The following is an 18719-nucleotide window of genomic DNA, read 5'->3' as shown; positions in this document are numbered from 1 at the left end:
TATAAAATAAACCCATATAAATCATCAGCATTTCTATTTACCAGAAATAAAGTTAAAGAGCAATAAATTTAAAAAATTCCATTTAAAATAACTGTAGGCAATATAACAATGTCCAATAATATAACAATGTGAAAAAGGATAAAGACTCAGAAACGGTCATTGGATTTAGCAACGATGGGATTGTTAGCCATACTGATGAGAGCCATTTCAATAAGTAGTGGGGATATAAGCAAGAGAAAAGTAAGTGGCAGCAAAGGATATAGACAGCTTTTTTTTTTCAGGAATTAAATAATGAAGAGAAAAAGATATAGAAGACTACACCTTGAGGGAATGGAAAATATCAAGTAAAAGATTTGGAGGGTTTATTTATTTTAAAGCAAAGGAGTGATTGAAGGGACAGTTCATACTTGTTAAAGGTATGAGGAAAAAGAAGTTAAGGGCTTGGTGCTGGCAAGGAAAAAGGTCACCTCTTCAGACAAGACAGAAGCAAAGAAGGACACTCTTTTTGGCTTCCTCTTTTCCTACTCTCTCGTCTAAGTCTTGCTAAGTATTTCACTGGAAAAAAAAACCTGAGGTCTTCCCACAGGAGCTCCCTCTAGTCCCCTTCTCATTTCCCATCATTCAGATGCCTTACACCACTTTCTTTTCCTTCACTCCTGTCTCACATGAAGAAGAAGCCCTTCTCCTTGTCAAGGAAATCCCCTTTACAGGCACAAGTGATTCCACGACATCCCATCTTCTCCAGTAAATTGCCTCTTCTATCATACTCACTTTCTCACTTATCTTCAATAGCTCCCTTTTTACCGTTTGCTTTCATACTGACAACAAACATGCCCTTATTTCTCTCATGCTCAAAAAACTCTCCCTCCATCTCTTCATCCTTGTTGGCTACTATTCCATTATCTCTCCTCCATATAGTGCCGAAAGCCCTGGAGAATGTTGTCTACAATTGATGTTTCCGTTTCCTTTCTTCCTAACTCTTGAAGGTCTTTCTTTTTACTTCATTCAGTTGAAACTTCGGCCTTTAAAGTTACCAAAGATCTCTTAATTGCCATTCTAATGGCCTTTTCATTCTTCATCCTTATCTTCTCTATTAGATTGTGAACTCCTTGATAGCAAAGATTGCCTCTTGCCTTTCTCTGTATCTCCAGTACTTAGCACAGTGCCTTGCATATAGCAGGTGATTAATCAAAGACAGTTGTTTGACTGACTGACCAAATCTGTAGCTTTTGATACTATTAATTAATCTCTTCTCCTTGATGCTTTCTTCTTGCTAGGTTTTCAGGACACTATTATCTCCTGATTCTCCTCCTATGTATCTGACTGTTCCTTCTCAGTCTCCTTTACTGGATCTTCATCCAGGTTACATTCACTAAATATGAGTGTTTCTCATCTAAAAGGTTCTCCAATGTTCTCTCCTCTGCCCTTTCTCCTTTACCTTATTTCATTGGGTAATCTCATTGGCTTCACTGGGTTGAATTATCATCTCTTTACAGATGAATCTTAGTTCTGTTTATCCAGTCCTTACTTCGGCGTGTGTGTCTTTCTCTGTTGCTCTGTATCTCTCTCTCCTGCACTTAACACAGTGTTGTTTTTGTTGTTAAGCATAGGTTGTTTTTGTTGAGTTGTTTCAGTCATGCCTGACTCTTTGTGACCTTATTTGGAGTTTTCTTGGCAAAGATCCTGGAGCGATTTGCCATTTCCTCCTCTAGCTCATTTTTACAGATGAAGAACTGAGGCAAACAGGGTGACGTGACTTGCCCCAGGCCACCCAGCTAATAAGTGTCCGAGGCTAGATTTGAACTAAGAAAGATGAATCTTCCCGAGTCCAGGCCTAGAACTATATTTACTGTACCACGTAGCTGCCCTGCCTGGCATATAGCAAACACTTAATAAGTACTTTTTTATTTGAGAAAAGAACCAATTTTGAAAGAGTTTGACTTATAGAATTGAAGAGATGAAGAAATTCGCAACAATGATCTCCATTTTTTAGAAGTCATGGGTGGCACAGTTAGTAAATAATGGGACACAATAATAAAATTAAAAACTAAAATATGAAAAATATAAATTAATTCAGGAAGACTTTTTTGAAGTGAAGCCAAAGAAAACAGAAGCAGAAAAATGGCATACACTTTGACAATAGCAAAATCAAAGAATAAAAACATACACAAATGCAAGTTAACCAAGAAGCAAAAAAGAATGAGAGAACAAAAAGAAAATAAAAATGCAAATAACTATTAATGTATGCCTAACTGATTTTATTATTCAAAGTATAATAGATAAATATATAATAGGTTTAAAAGCATAATTGATAAATTCTCATTTCCTAATGAAAAATGGATCAAAGAAGACTGACCAAATGCCAATGTACCAATCAGAGGCCTAAAAAGAAAAGATGAGATCTTCAGAGCTTCTGTCCCTGAGTGAAGAGGATCTGTCAGTGAGTTGGTTACTCAGCTTTGAAGGAACTCATAATATGCTATTCTAAATAACTGTTGTAGTTCATTTTTTAAACATTATTTGTTATTTATTATTTAAATATATTCTAAGTTGGAAATTCTAAGTTAGAAATATCAAAATATTTATATGATTCTAATTTTTTTACATAAATAGCATAAAAACCTGAATAATTTACCAATTCATGCCTTCTTAATTTTCCCTTCCTGTAGAAAGTGTCATCTTTTGGTTGATCACCAGCGTACTACCATTTACTATATTGTAGAAATAGGGTCTAGGAAAGATATGCAATTCTCTATAACATCGGAATCATAAACTCGCAAGTATAATGCGACAGATTGTTGTATTTTTAACTGTTTTCTCTTTTATTTAGTACTTCCTATTTCTACATTCTATGAAATTTCATTCTCACCTGATGACTTTATACACCTGGACTGGGACCTTACCTGAGCAGGTCACTCCAGCATCATCACCATGATCACAGTTGTGTTGTCCCCATTTTCCATGTTGACACTTTAAGAGATCTAATTCTTTCCCATTGCAATTAAAATTACTGAGCCAAATATGTCGGGATCCACGTCCAAAATGAGCCTTCTGATGAGCCTGTATGGCATTTCCACATCCTAGCTGTTTGCACACCACTGTGGCATCTTTATGGTCCCAATCTTGGTCACACACTGTCCCCCATTTTAACTGGTAAAAAATTTCCACTCTTCCCATACACTGGTGTTGTCCATTAACTAGCCTTATCAAGGTGTTTGCTCCATCTGGAAGAGAGAAATAGACCTGGTTACAAGAGGGAGCAAGGTCTCTTAGGAGCCTAGGCATGCTGTTTTCCTCTATACCTGGGGGATAAAGATGAGAAGATAACCATTTCCTGATTTCTATGATCAGAAGATCTATTTTACCTTTTTTTTGGTCATAATACAAAGTTTATTGTCTACCTTTCTCTGTGTACTTATATTTTACAATACATAGGAAAATATTAAAGAATTTACTAGCTTAAAAAAAACAAGGAGTCAGTTTTTTATTTATTTTTTAAAACCCTTACCTTCTTTCTTAGAATCAATATTATGGTTTGGTTCCAAGGCAGAAGAGCAGTAAGGGATAGGTGATTGGAATCAAGTAACTTGAACAGGGTCTCATTGCTTGGAAGTATCTAAAGCTGGATTTGAACCTAGGAGCTCTCTTCTCCAGGCTTGGTGCTCTATGCACTACCTACCTTCCCTGAGTAAGTTCTTTATAAAAAATAATGGGAGGGAATGTCACTTAGCATTATTTACATTTTTAAAAAATCTCATTTTGGTGTGGCTGAGCCATAGTGGAGTAGAGCCAGTTGTGGATTATTGATCAGGAAGTGGGAATAGGCTCCCTATGTGGGGGAATTTTGATTGTCTTATAGGACTCTGCAAGAGGGCAAGAGACAGCCAAGGACATGCCTGTAACACAATAAAAAGATCAATAGAAGAACCTGTTTCTGGTCTGGTGTGCTGGTACTTTCAGTAACCACAGCAATGATCTATCAGAGCCTACAGTGCAGATGCACAACGTGGGGACTATTGGGCAGAAAATTGTATGCCCTCCTCTGGTTAGTCTTCAAGATAGAGTGATCCTTCAGGCATAACAAAGTATAGAAAGGGAGAAAGGCACCTCTGTGCCTCTGGGAGGCCCATATCTCCATAGGGAAGCCTCCTCCTCCTCCATCCTGGAGATCTTTTCTATCCATCCAAGGATATCCTGCTCTGCTCTTCAATCTTTCCTGCTAAAAGTAAACCTAGAGGTGATTAGATAAGTGGAATAAAATAAATAAGAATAAATAAGAACCTTTGCAGCCTAGATACAACTGTAAGGAAAACATAACATATAGACAAATATAATAGTTAACCAATGAAGAAAGAGAATAAAAGGAAATATGGAAGAGATACTCATAAGCTGTTAGGAAATTTTGCATTGAAATATATGTGTTAAAATATAAATAGACAAAAAACTGGTTTTGTTGTTCAAGGAGCAAAACAGTTATTAGATTTAGTTTAATAATTATTATAATACCAAGTAAAGAAATTCCAAATGCTTAATTGTTCGTCAGAGTTGTATTACTAAAGAAAAGCCAGAATTACAAATGGCAATTAATAAAGCATTTAGAATGTGAGGAATGATTCTAAACCCCCAAAGAGCATTCCCGTTTATTCTTGTCCTGATAGGCTGCCCTAGGGTATGCTTGTATATTTGACCCCAGTTCTAAGTATGTAAACTTCAAAAGTTGAAGTTTAGTACAAAAACAAGCAAAAAATTGTTTCTATTTATACTTATCTAACATTTTAAATTGAACAAATAGAGAAGAATGAAAAACTGGACTTAATGTAGTTTTAATAAAGAGATGTATATTTTAAACAGAACCACCATCAAGTGTATCATGTACTAATCCAAGCTTTCTCCATTATTCATTGAAGTGGAAAGTATCACCAATTGATTCTCAATGCACCATCATTTACCTTATTAAAGTCAATCAAAATAAAGGAATAGGACGGAGAAAGTATTAATCAGTTTCTACAAAAACCAAGATTGCAAATCCATACGTGTGAAGTGACAGAAATGTCTTTGGTTCTGTTCCTGTCCAGACACTACAATATTTTATGCTTGCTTGATGTCTGAAGATAATTTAATTAAACCTTACCTAAGCAGGTCACTCCAGCATCACCTTCATGGTCACAGTTGTGTTGTCCCCATTCTCTGTGTTGACACTCTGAAAGATCTAGCTCTTTCCCCTTGCAGGCAACATCATCAAGCCAAATGCGTCCAGATCCTTTTCCAAAGTGGGCTTTTTTATGAGCTTTCATGATATTTCCACATCGAAGCTGTATACAGACTGTTCTGGCATCCTGATTGTCCCAGCCATTATCACATACCGTTCCCCACTCTCCATTATGAAACACTTCCAATCTCCCCTCACAGCGGTTCTTTCCATTCACCAGCCTCAATTTCATATCTGCTCCAACTGAAACAGAGAAATAGTTTGGAATTACAAAAGGGATATCAGAGGGTAAAGCCAAGATAGTAGAGAAGAACCACAGACCATCTGATCTCTACCAAATTACCTTCTAAGTAACTAAGATATAATGCCTCAAAATGAATTGTGGAGCAGCACAACCTACAAAAAGGCAGGATAAAATAATTTTTCAACCCCCAAAATTTAGAAGGCAAGTATGAGAGATTTATTACACAGAGGTGGAAGTGGATCACAAAGCAGCATGCCAAGGCAGACCCCACCAACACAGCAGCCCTTGGGGGTGCCTGAATCAGCCACAAAGTTTTCCAGAGCTGTAAGCCACAGACAGTGAATTGAGGTTAGACAAGTGCTTAAAAGGAGATTACATGGGTCCCTTTGCTAGCTCTGGGTGCAAGATTCTTTTTTTTTTTATTATTATTTTAATTAATTAATTTATTTTATTTAGGCTAGTTTCCCATGGTTACATGATTCATGTTCTTTCCCTTGCCTCCTCCCTCCCTTTCCCATAGCCATGAGCAATTATACTAGGTTTTACATGTATCATTGATCAAGACCTACTTCTATATTATTAATATTTGCACTAGGATGATCCTTTAGAGTGAACATCCCCAATCATATCCCCATCGATCCATGTGATCAAGCAAATGTTTTTCTTCTGTGTTTCTGCTCCCACAGTTCTTCCTCTGAATGCAGATAGTGTTCTTTCTCATAAGTCCCTCAGAATTGTCCTGTATCGTTGCATTGCTGTTAGTAGAGAAGTCTATTACATTCGATTTTACCACAGTGTTTCAGTCTCTGTGCACAATGTTCTACTGGTGCTGCTCCTTTCATTCTGCATCAATTCTTGGAGGTTGTTGCAGTTCACGTGGAATTCCTCCAGTTCATTATTTCTTTGAACATAATAGTATTCCATCACCAGCAGATACCATAATTTGTTCATCCATTGCCCAATCGAAGGGCATCCCCTCATTTTCCAATTTTTTGCCACCACAAAGAGCACAACTATAAATATTTTGTGCAAGTCTTTTTCCTTATTATAAAAAGATAAATTCTTGATCACCCTACTGTAAATATGGAAATGGGTTTTGAATAATGATACATGTGTAACCCATGCTTGTCAGCTTTGAGAGGGGACAAGAAAGAGCAGGAGGGACAGGAAAGATCATGAATCATGTAACAATGGAAAAATATTCTAAATTTAAAAAAAATTTTTTTAAAGAGAGATAAATTCTTTTGATTTCAGAGGACCTAGGAACTCTTTCCCTGTGATAAGGAGGGACTGATTCAAGACTCAAAATAATATCTAGCATTTCTATAGTGGTTTTAGTTGTGCAAAGCACTTTACATCTATTCATTATATTTAATATTGAGACAGAAGTGTTTGTCTATAAAGATCATAGAAAATGCCTCGTTAGGTAATGGAAAATGACACTGACAGCAGAGTGGGAAATGGGGAATACAGTCCATGGTTTATGCCAGGATCAGGAACCAACTTAATCACTACCTATACTGTTGGTTCTAGGCTTTGTACTCTCAGAGAAGTACAAGACTGTGGGAGCTGGAAATACTGAGATTTAACAGAGGAGCAGTCAATCAGGAGCACCTCCATCAGGAAAGGCAGGCTTTCTATAAATCAAGAGAATTATAAATCTCCCCCAATTCTGGAATTCATTTCCCATGCCTATCCAGGTTCCTGAATGCTCCCAGACTTCAAACAATTTAATCCATAAATCATTTAAACTACCAAATCAACAAATTCAGGGCCATTTTGTGGTGCCTGCCCCAAGGTGTCATCTGAGCTGCCAATGGATTGGCCAAGAGGAGAGACTCTGGGGTCAATACCAGCTCTGCTTCTCACTCTCCATATCAGGGAATGTGGAGGCATCAGGTCACATTACATATTCTAAAATTTATCATCTGTAAAATGTAAAAAAGGAGTGATGTGCCCCTTGTACCGGGGGCAGTTCAGAGTGAGGAGGACAGAACTTCCTTCCTCTGCAGCTAGATACCCGGAAAAAATTTTCAGTTAAGCAAGAGGTGCAGTCCTTGCCCACAGGCAGAGTGGCACAGGCTGAATCTGCACAAGCCCTAGACTGGGGCTCAGGAAGAGGCAACAGATAGGATCTGGTCACAGTTGAAATCTCTCCCTCCCAATCACAGAAGCTACAAAATCTCTCCATTTTTTTTTCACTCACTAAAATAACCACCACCCAAGGGAAGCTAGGTGGTTCCCAGACTAGGAGATGGGAGGTTGTAGGTTCAAATTTGCCTTCAGATATTTCCTAATTGTGTGTCCCTGGGTAAGTCATTTAGCACACACACACACACACACACACACACACACACACACACACACACACACACACACTTTTTTAACCCCTTACTTTCCATCTTAGAATCAATACTATGTATTAGTTCAAGGCAGAAGAGTGGTAAGGGCTAGGCAATAGGTGGCTCAGTGGATTGAGAGCTAGGCCCAGAGATGGGTTCAAATCTGGCCTCAGACACTTCTTAGCTGTGTGACCCTGGGCTTCCTAACCCCCACCGCCTAGTCGGTACCACTCTTCTGCCTTGGAACCAATATACAGTATTGATTTTAAGACAGAAGGTAAGGGTTTGTTTTTTTAAAGATAAAAAAGAAGAAAAGAAATCAGAAAGGAGTAAGTTTTTTTTTTTGTTTGAAATGACATTGCAATCAATTTCAACATACATATATAGATTTGTGAATTGTGAGGTCAGGACAGTATTCTAGCAAAAATATATCTTAACAACAACAGCAGCAGCAACAGCAACAGCAACAGCAACAGCAACAGCAACAGCAACAGCAACAAAACTGATTCTAGATAGAGAGCCAGGCCCAGAAAGGAGGTCCTGGGTCCAGATATGGCTTCAAACACTTCCTAACTGTGTTACCCTGAGCAAGCCTAACCCTTACCTCTCTTCTGCCTTGGAATCAATACATAGTATTGATTCTAAGACAGAATGTAAGAATTTTTTTTAAAAAGGCTGGTTCTGAGACCAAAAACCATCTTTGAAAAATCCTCTCTGACTCTTTTCCGGGAGGCCCCCCAAAAAAGATGATCTCAGACACTGAGTTTCTCTTCCTCTTAAAAAATAAAAAAATAGATGACTAAAATGTCATTTGGGCTTCATGGTTCTCATCACACCTTTCCCTAAAGTCCAGCAGCCCCGTTTAACTCACCCCAATTTCTCTCTTACTTCAGGTCCTTTAAAGGAAGGAGAGTCAAATCTTACCTGGCGTTGTCCCTAGGAAACCAAACCAAAGGACTATTAACCTGTGAGCAGTAGGAGGTCTCTTTGGGGCCATCCTGACCATCACCAGTCCTCTTGCAGTCTTGAAAGCACCATCCCCTGCTAGAGTCACCCCAGAGCACCAAATGTGGGAGATCCAGCAACAGGAGAATATATAGATTCAGCCCCTGGTTGCACCACCTAGGCTGAGAGCCAATAGAAACCTCTTTTACCCTTTGAAGTAGGATCAGAGATTCGATCTACCATAGTCTGAAATGCAAATTCCAATTAAATTCTTGCCCCTGAACATCTACTCATATAAGAGACTTTTGTGACCAGGGTTCTGTCTCTAGGAATCAGAGAAATGTCTCTAGGCTTGGAAGAAAAAACATACATTGAAATATGTATGTTGGGGGCAGCTGGATAGCTCAGTGGATGGAAAGCCTGAGACCTGGGTTTAAATCTGACTCCTGACACTTCCTTGCTGTGTGACCCTGGGCAAGTCACAAAACCTCCATTTCCTAGCCCTTACCATTCATTCTTCTGCTTTGGAATCAAGAGAGAGTATTGATTCCAAGACAGAAAATAAGGGAAAACCTTAGAAAGAAGAAGAAAAAAATACGTGTTGCTGTTACTCCCACGTGGAGGGATTGTCTCATTTTATCAACATGTCAATATTAATTTTATTTCAATCACAAATATTTAAAAAGGAAGAAAACTGGTTCTGGGACCAAAAACCATCTTTGAAAAAAATCCTCTCTGACTCTTTTTGGGAAGGCCCCCCAAAAAGATTAGCTCAGACACTGAGCTTCTCTTCCTCTTAAAAAATAAAAAATAGATGACTAAAATGTCATTTGAGCTTTAGGATGCTCTTGAGAAATTAACAACTGGATAAACTTCCCCAACTGTTATAATCTTTGGGTCCTGTAGTGAATGCTTTGAGATTCAGGAAATAAATACCAGCATCATTAAAATAAAAGTTAACTAGCCAATGGAGGAGTGGATGAACTCAGGAAAAATCTGAGTTCAAACTCTGTCTCTTCTGCCTCTTTGCTATGTGATCCCATATAGATACATCAATTAGTGTCTTGGTCCTAATTTCCTAATATAGAATTTGTAGTGGCTACCCTACAAGGTTATTAGGTAGAGCTGAGTGAAATTATATAAGCAAAGATAACTACTGGAGTTGCTGAAACAAGCAGTGGAGTGCCTCTTTGATGATGGTCAATTCCCTGTCTTAGGAAATGTTAATTCAGAGGATGATTTGCAACATCTTGGAACATTTGAGATGGAATCAATGATCTAGTAAGAGTTTGGAGTTGATCACTTGTCAGGTATGTTTCAACACTAATACTCTACAGTTTTATGAAAAAATATTATAAATGTGTTTTTTTCAATCCAAGAAGGCAAGTCCAACTAATAAAAGAAAAGTTTCAGTCTTGCTTTTCCTTCCTTGACTTAAATAAATGTGTTTATTCCCTATTCCATATTCCTGATCTTCTGTGTAAACAGCATTTGATGGCACTGAGCCAAGCTAACAATATTAAGCTCACTATTTTCCTCATTGTGAGAGAAAAAAGGTGTGGTGTCTTTTAAACTCGGAATCTCAAAACTACTGAGAAAACAACAGTGAAGATAAATTTGGAAAATTTTGAATGACCCGTTAAGATATAGTCATGATTATGTGGAAAAGCAAAGGTATTAAAAAACCAAAAATAAAGCAGGGTAATTTGGAATCAAATGCCAAATAAATCCAGTGTTGAAAAAAATATCAAAACTATGCTCTGTATTTTAGACACGTTTGTCAGAAATCACTTTTATTAATTTAAAATTAATAAAATACCCAACCGATTTCTAGCTTACAGAGTTGTCCAAACTGAAATAGTTCCCCCATGCTCTATAATATATCTCAAAGATGACAGTCACAGGGTCTAAATATGATAAGAGATATGTTTGGTTTCCACATTTGATACATTTCCTATGCCTTAGCCCTTGTTCTTTCCTGAGAGGGAAAAGGTTGGAAAAGATTTTAGGCTAGAGATAATGTTACTTCTTAATATTTCAATTGAACTAAAAATCCAAAGTTTTAATAAACTTCCTCATTAGTAATATAAAAAATGAAGATGTTTGTAGTTTGTTTTGTTTCAACAAATGAAAAGAACTGTTGCATTTCTAATTGAAAGTGGTAAGATTTGTGGAAAAGGAAGTCATACATCCTATGTTCAGAGTTTGGTATTTGGGAACCATCCCAACTCTGGGCCTGTGACTCATAGCTCTTAATTCAGAACCTACAACCTTCAGGCCATCCTTACAATAGCGTGAATGTTAGGGGAAGTATGGGAAAGCATGGGTGGGGAAATGAGATTGACATTTTACTTTTTTCTTTCTTTCTTTTCAGTATTAAAGGACTCTTCATTTTCCTCTTAATTTTTTATCTTTTGCTTCACTGGTGCCTTTCTTACTGTTTTCAGTGTTCATAGAGAGTCATAAACTCGACAGAACCTTTAAATCCATGTTACTAGAAATCTCCATATTATTTGATTGACAAGGGAAATTTCCTCCATATGGTTCCCCATGCTTTTTTCCCCTTTAGAAGCTTCTTGTCAACAGTCAGGATTTCAGAATTAGCTCTTCTGGTCTTGGATTTCTCAGGGTAAAAGATATATGTGTGTCATCGAATGTAACCCATGACTTGAAGTATATTTGCTTAAGATTCTCCTCATTGGAAGAGACTGAGGAAGAAAGAGCTTGCTAATGTTTGAGATATAACTTGGCCCACCCTTCTCCAGGACAGTCTTCTATTTCTACCTTTGAGAGGACATAGAAATGACTGAAGGTGCTTCCTTCTTCACTTATCTATCGCCAAGAAAGGAATTAGTCTACAATTATATCCACCTACCACACTTAAATATTTCTAGTCTGGGGGTACAATATTTTGAGATTCTGAGTTAAAAAGACACCACACCTTTTTTTCTTTCACAAGGAGGAAAATAGTGAGCTTGATATTGTTAGCTTGGCTCAGTGCCATCAAATGCTGTTTACACAGAAGATCGTGAATATGGAATAGGGAATAAACACATTTATCTAAGCATAAGAGGAAACCGAAGTTAGAGATAAAATATAGATTAAGCTGTCAAAGAATATACACGAGTAAATGAGCACTTCAACTGAGAGCTAGATAAGATTTCAGCTTAAACAAGAAGAAACTGAACTGTCTCATCCCAAAGGGGGGAAATCTATTCTCAGCAGTCTCTAGGGGTGCAAGTGCTGTGAAGCAGAGGAAGCAGGGATTCTGACTCTTTCCCACATGACTAAAGCTCTACAGGGGTTCCCATTTATTCAGTCTATACCTTCTCTTTTAACCTCCTCCTTCAAGGTCCTCTCTTAAAGCATCCAAAAAACTGTGCCCATTTATACAGATCTACAGCATAGGAGACTCAGTGAGGCCTCTTAGCTAATCAAGAGTCATGTCTCCAAGGGATTAAATGCAAAAGGCTGTCCATAACCATAGAAGAAACAGATGGAATTCACACGCAGATTGAAGCATATTCTTCCCTTTATTTCCTCCATGAAATTTTTCTTTGGTGAAAGCAATAAGTGTCTTTTTTTTTTACAATATGACAAACATGCCCACCCTTACCAATCTTCCATCTATGACAATACACCGAAGTACAAGGGTTTAAAAAAAAGAAAAGAAAAAAAAAGACTTAAAAAAATTGTATCAACATCAAATCTGTAAAAAATAAAAATAATAAAAAGAGGAAAAAACCCATCTCCTTGTCAGGGCAATTAGTTTTTTCCCAGGCTTTTTTTATTTGCTTTTTGCATTTGTAATTACACAAAATATTGGGTGAGGGAGAGGGAAGAGTCATGCCTCTGATTGTACACACAACCCAAGATTGCCTCTTAGGAAAAGCATTTTCGGCTTGAGTAAAAGTAGGATTATGTTAGTAATGCACAATTTAGTAGACCTTTTTCTTAAGGAGCATTTTAACTCACAGTAGGGGAAACTCAGAAACCACTTAAGGTAGCAGCATGTAGGAACAGGATTAAGAAAAGGGAAAATAACACTTGTTCAGTTACTTGGACCTCAAATGTGATGGTCTTTTGGCTAGTGTAAGATCAATAGTTAAGAATTAGATGGTTCTATACTGATGCTATTCTAAGCCTCAGATACACACAGGAAGCATTAAAGCGGGCTTATAACAGAAAGACGTATGCAGAGAAGAGGAGAAATGGTGGTTGGCATATATGTGGTGGTGTTGCCAAAGCTTGTACCTTATTTGTTATTCAGAAACTTGCTTTTGGTTTTTTACACAGAGCACTGGGCAATCATATGATTATCAGATCAATAGATGCATGTATTTACCCGCCAGGTGGCACTCCAACTGTATTCATAAAACCAATCCTCTACCTCACTCCCCACTACCATCACCCCCACCCTGTCCAGCCTTCCACCTTCTTTAGTTTTCTTCAGACTAGCAGTCTCTACAGATAGAAATATGATCTGGAATGTGGGAAGCCAATAAGAGAATAGATAAAAATCTGAGACTCTTCTTTTGACCCCTTTTGTGATCCTTGTGATTTCTTATTGAAAAGTATAGAAGAAGAAGAAGAAGAAGAAGAAGAAGAAGAAGAAGAAGAAGAAGAAGAAGAAGAAGAAGAAGAAGAAGAAGAAGAAGAAGAAGAAATTATTCTTGCAGTCTCATCACATTTAAAAATTTTTTTAATTTATTTGTTTAATTCTTACATTAAAATACCCAGTTAACTCCCCCCTTTCCTCCCTTTCCCCATTAGAGAAGGCATCAATTGACACAAAAACCTATGTATATATAAAACTACGTCTTGCTTGTTTCTATATATCAGTTCTTTCTCTAGAGGTTCACATATACAAGTCATTCTTCAAACAGTATTTCTATTGCTATATGAAATGATCTCTTGTTTCTGCTTGTTTTACTCCTCATAATTTAATGTAGGTGTTTTCATGTTTTTTAATTTAATTTGCTCATTATTTCTTAGGGCACAGTAGTATTCCATCATAATCATACGCCACAACTTGTTTGTTCATTCCCCGGTTGATAGACGTTCCTTCAGTTTCCAGTTCTTTGCCACCAGAAAGAGAGCTGCTGTAAATATTTTAGAACATATAGGTTCTTTTTCTTTTCTCCCAATCATCTCAGGAAATGAACCTAACAGTTATATTGCTGGGGAAAAAAGGTATACACAGTTTTAAAATTCTTTGGATATAATTCCAGATTGTTCTCCAAAATAATTGGATTAGTTCATAGTTCCACCAATAGTGTATTTGTGTCCCTGTTTTCCCACATCAGCTCCAACATTTGTCATTTGCTTTTTTGTTATTTTATCTACTTTGATAGGTATAAAATGATATCTCAGAGTTACAGCCTCATCACATTAGGAGTTCCTCCGACTTCATTCTTCCTCTCAAAGGGCAGATGAGGAAGCAAAGTGTTCTGTAGACTTTAAAGGTATGCTCTAAGCCAAATGCTCTGAGGCAACTAGAGGAAAAAACTGCTTCCGTGGTATTGGCAAGCCTCCATTTGACAGAATTTACTCTAGAGTTCTTGGAATCTCTTTTACTCTGAACACTACCACAATGGCTGATCCCATCTACCTTCAGTTTCTGGTCTCACTACATTTCTCAGAATTTTCCAAGGGCTTCTTTTATTTCTCTCAGCATTGCCTTATTGACTACCTTCCCTTGCCTCTCCCATGCCCCATAACGTCACTTTGTTCCTCCTTTCCAAAATCTTTTTATTTCCAAGAATCTGGAAAAAATGGGCCTGGAATTTAGGATTAGGGTATGCAGATAGTCTAGTCCAGCTGCTTGGAGGAACTCAGTGACTTATCTCTGTCTTTTCTCTCATCCTTCTCTGGCTAAATTTCATGAAATATGAAGTAAAGTAGGCAGGTTAAACTTTCCCCCAGTCCCTACAAATCCAGCCTTTCTCTCACTATTGCAACAATTAATAACTTTCTCAAATCCACTGACAATGTAGATTTGTGAATCTCTATACAAACAGCTCTACTGAGTTCTCAGTTCTCATGTCTGAATAGTATGAAGTATATTTGAGTAGCTTTCATATCAGGGGAGTTCACAGAGATCATCAAAAGTTATGGCTCTAATAAAAGGATATGGGTTGGCACATAGGAAAATCCTGACAGTTTCCTATCTTTGCTATCAAAGGTAGGTATAGGCTAATATAAAAGGTCTGGTAGAAGTAAATTAGGATTTCAGGTATGTGATACAAGAGATTTTGATGGAGACTTTGGTGGAGTGTGTGCTATTAGCTAGTAAGAATTATACCATGTCTATAGCACAAGCATCCTTCCACAAACAAGCTCTACTGGTCTCAGAGATGCCTATCCTCATTTTATTTACAAACTGTCATATCTATCTCCCTATCTATCTTTTCAACATCTCTCTAACCTACTGAATCATCATTAACCAATTAATCTATTTGGTTGGCTGCACAAGCGAGAGATGGACTCTAGTCCACCAACTAGAATTTCTCTGCAAAGATCTGTGAGAGAAAATGGTCAATAACCATTCAGTGGAAGGTTATTATCTGCACTCATTAAAATCACAGCTTTTTTTGAAATACTAAAATAAGTTTGTGTGTTTGTAGACATACTTGTGTGCACAAGTATTTGAAGATTCATATATACAGTACCCAAAAATCTAGGGGGAAGTGCTTTATTGGATGTGTCTCAGAAACATGCTAGTAGATACTGGTAGATTTGGTACATTTGGGGCAAATAATCATTACCTAGCTTGTGGTATAGCTTTCAGTCATTGGATATTGGGAGGTATGTGACATGTCTACCATAAATTAGGGTGACAGAGAAACGTGGGTCCCTGGATCAGGAAGAGGAATTTAAAGAAAAGAGTCTCAGGGCCTTTAGATTGCTAGGTGGACTCTCATTTTTATTCTAATGAGCTTGGTACCTGTGGCTAAGAATCTCTTATAGGGAAAATGAGAGACCTCTCATTAGTCTCTGCTGTACCTCTGAAGAAATATAAATGAGAATTTCAACTGGTGTCCACTGGAGCCATATTTGGTTCATTGGGTATGTGTCTCTCCACACGTGTGCCCTGTTTCTTAAGATTTTGTTTTACTTTTTATTGCTGCTTTTCAATGAAAAAGAGTCAACCATCATACTGCTGACCTCTGTGTTTCATTAGTAGAAAGCAGTTAAGAAAAGGGAGAAGTGAAATGCCAAGGAGGGAAATAAAAGATTTTATATTACAACATATAATCACCAAGATGGTTTTCATATTTGGTGATGAGAACTATAGACGAGGTATTTATTGATTCATATTCTAACACTTGAGAGACAAAGAGAAAAACGTGGAACTAAATTCAACTCTAGATAAACTAAATTAGCAGTTTGATGAGAGCTAGGATGAACTGAAGGCGGCATGTGAGATGCCCCTGGGGCAGCTAGGTGGCATAATGGCTAGAACACCAGATCTGGATTCCAGAAGACCTGAGTTCAAATCTGGAATCAAATACTTACTAGTTTAATGACACTAGACAAGTCACTGAATACTGTTTGCCTCCATTTCTTCATCTGTAACATGAACATGAGAAATAAATGGCAGACTCTAGTATCTTTGCTAAGAAAACCCAAAACAGGGCCACAAAGAGTCAGGCACAATTGAAACAAATGAGCAATAGTGAGTTTTGCCATCTCAGGTCTTTTCCTTTCCCATAGTCTTCTCCCTAGTGGGTTTGAAAGAAAAGCTTCCCTCAGAGGCTGAGGCAAAGGAATGACCAGAGAGAAAGCAACAGCCAAGGGTAAAAGAGGGGAGAGGGAACAGGAAGACCATGGGAAAAGAGTAATATTGCCCAATGTGATAGCAGGGCCTCCCAGAAAAGGCATACATGAATCCTATATGGCTGTCTAGATGTGCAAGATTCTAATGACTTGGGGGGCAGGCAGCTGGGTAGCACAGTGGATTGAGAGCCAGGCCTAGAGACAGGAAGTCCTGGGTTCAAATCTGGCCGCAGACACTTCCCAGCTGTGTGACCCTGGACAAGTCACTTGACCTCCATTGCGTACCCTTACCATTCTTCTGCCCTGGAGCCAATACTCAGTATTGACTCCAAGACGAAAGGTAAGGGTTAAAAAAAAAGATTCTAGTGACTTACTATGTATTATAATGTTATCCAGCTTTTTCATATAAGTGCATTCTTCTGTATCATTGACATATGTCTATGAGTATATAATAGGTACTTCAGATGTGCCCATTTAAAGAATAATATGTATGAATGGGCCATATCTCACAAAGCAATGAATAAAGTATAGTGAAAGGTGGGAGGGGAGATGGGGAGAGAGGTTTAAAGAGGCAGGGAAGAAGAAGGGCTGTGGGATGAGTTAACTTAATAGAAATATTTTTAAATTTAAGTCATAAGACTTTGGTTATAATGCAAATTGGGCCATAAGTTGATCTCTACACCAAAGGAGGTTTTTATGGAAGATAGCAGAAAAGATTGAAAAGAATTGGAAGCCCAGATTCAAAGTCTTCTGTTCAGCTGAGAGTTAACATGAGATTTCCATGTCAGGAGGAGTAGATAAGAAGACCAGCTCACATAGTCTGATAATTCAACAGAGAAGGTACTTCCCTAGAAAGATGTGTTCTTCATAGTCTAGAGAACATGCCTGGACTCTTCATAAAGCATTTTTAGTTCTAGAGAGTTGTCTGAGAAACCTTGAGCAAAGTTAAGAAGGCCAATCATTATATTAATTGAAGGGTAGCAAGACAAATGAAATCTTACTGTCGGTGATAGACTGGAAGAAAAGAGATTATGGAATAAGATATGGGTAAAGGAAGGCTTAGGTGAAAGGACATAGGAAAAGGGGAAAATAATAGGGACATTTTAGAATTAAAAATCTTGAAGGAGAAGCATTTTTGACAGAAGCAAAAATCTCACCTGGTGGGTTAGTTTGGGATAGTGGAAATGGTAGTCACAACATATAAAGGAGTGGAGAGAAAATCCTTTCCATTATCCTCTCAAGATATAGTGTTTGAGGGAAGGTGAGTTCAAAAACTATTTCAAATATCAGAGAAAACTGATTGCATTTCAATTCAATTCAATAAACATTTATTAAGAGACCCTATGTACTAAATCATCTTAAAGTGACATCTCAAGAATACCAATCTCAGCTTCATCATACCCAGCTTCTTCAGGGGACATCAGCAAGTCATACCCAACTCTGCAGTCATCTGATCCCCCAAAGAACTGAGGAAACTGACCTAGAATCAGTAAAGTAGAGCTAAATTTGTATTTAGCTGTGATTCAAGAAAAGAAAGGAGTCTTCTGTGATGCTACAGGTGGGTGAAAAAAATAGCTGCCACCATAAAGACCTGGGTGTACTCTTTTATCGGTTCATATACACCATTGCCAGGGAAGAAAGCAAGAATGGCAAGGGCTGAGAAAGGGCTATGGAAAGGCTTCTCTTTATATTGAGGGTGAATTGGATACAAAGGGAATGGGAGTCTGGAAGAGACAGCTCCAGAACCCCAGGGCTTTCTCATTTAGTTGCTTAGCAATATCAATATAGAGAATCCTCATTTTACTGACAAAATCATATGTATGTATATATGTATACACATGTATATTTTTAATAGAATATATATTTCTGTATATATATATATACATATGTACATATACCCTCACATATGTCACCCCCTCATCGTCCAAAGTAAGTTCACTCATAGCTAGAAATCTCACTCGTTAAGTTGGTGAGTCAACTGGGAACCACTCACCTATGCAGGCTTCACTGTACTTATCCCATTCATTGGAAAGCCTCATAGTACCCTCCTCATTCATTTGAGAGTCAGGGGGAATTTCAGGCCCAGACAGTTCTTCAGCATCATCATACCCATCACCTGGGGTATCATCAGCCCAACTTGAGATATCTGAGGAAGAAATGATAGTTTTGTTTTAACACCATTTTTCTGTGAGGGGATGTC

General features: G+C 37.8%; 1 protein-coding gene across 1 annotated transcript in view; it reads right to left on the bottom strand.

The window, feature by feature from the left end:
• The window catches only part of LOC123246362 (scavenger receptor cysteine-rich type 1 protein M130-like), a 72399-nt gene that overhangs the window by 22510 nt on the left and 31170 nt on the right, over positions 1-18719 (bottom strand). Inside the window, exons 2-5 of the mRNA XM_044675269.1 lie at positions 18513-18665; positions 5677-5775; positions 5132-5452; positions 2904-3224 (exon numbers count right to left, since the gene is read on the bottom strand). Coding sequence (XP_044531204.1) covers positions 2904-3224; positions 5132-5452; positions 5677-5775; positions 18513-18665 — 894 coding nt within the window. The remainder of the gene's footprint in view (positions 1-2903; positions 3225-5131; positions 5453-5676; positions 5776-18512; positions 18666-18719) is intronic.

Source organism: Gracilinanus agilis, chromosome 4, assembly GCF_016433145.1.
Source record: "Gracilinanus agilis isolate LMUSP501 chromosome 4, AgileGrace, whole genome shotgun sequence".
NCBI classification, from domain to species: Eukaryota; Metazoa; Chordata; class Mammalia; order Didelphimorphia; family Didelphidae; genus Gracilinanus; species Gracilinanus agilis.
This window is presented reverse-complemented; position numbering and strand designations above follow the sequence as displayed.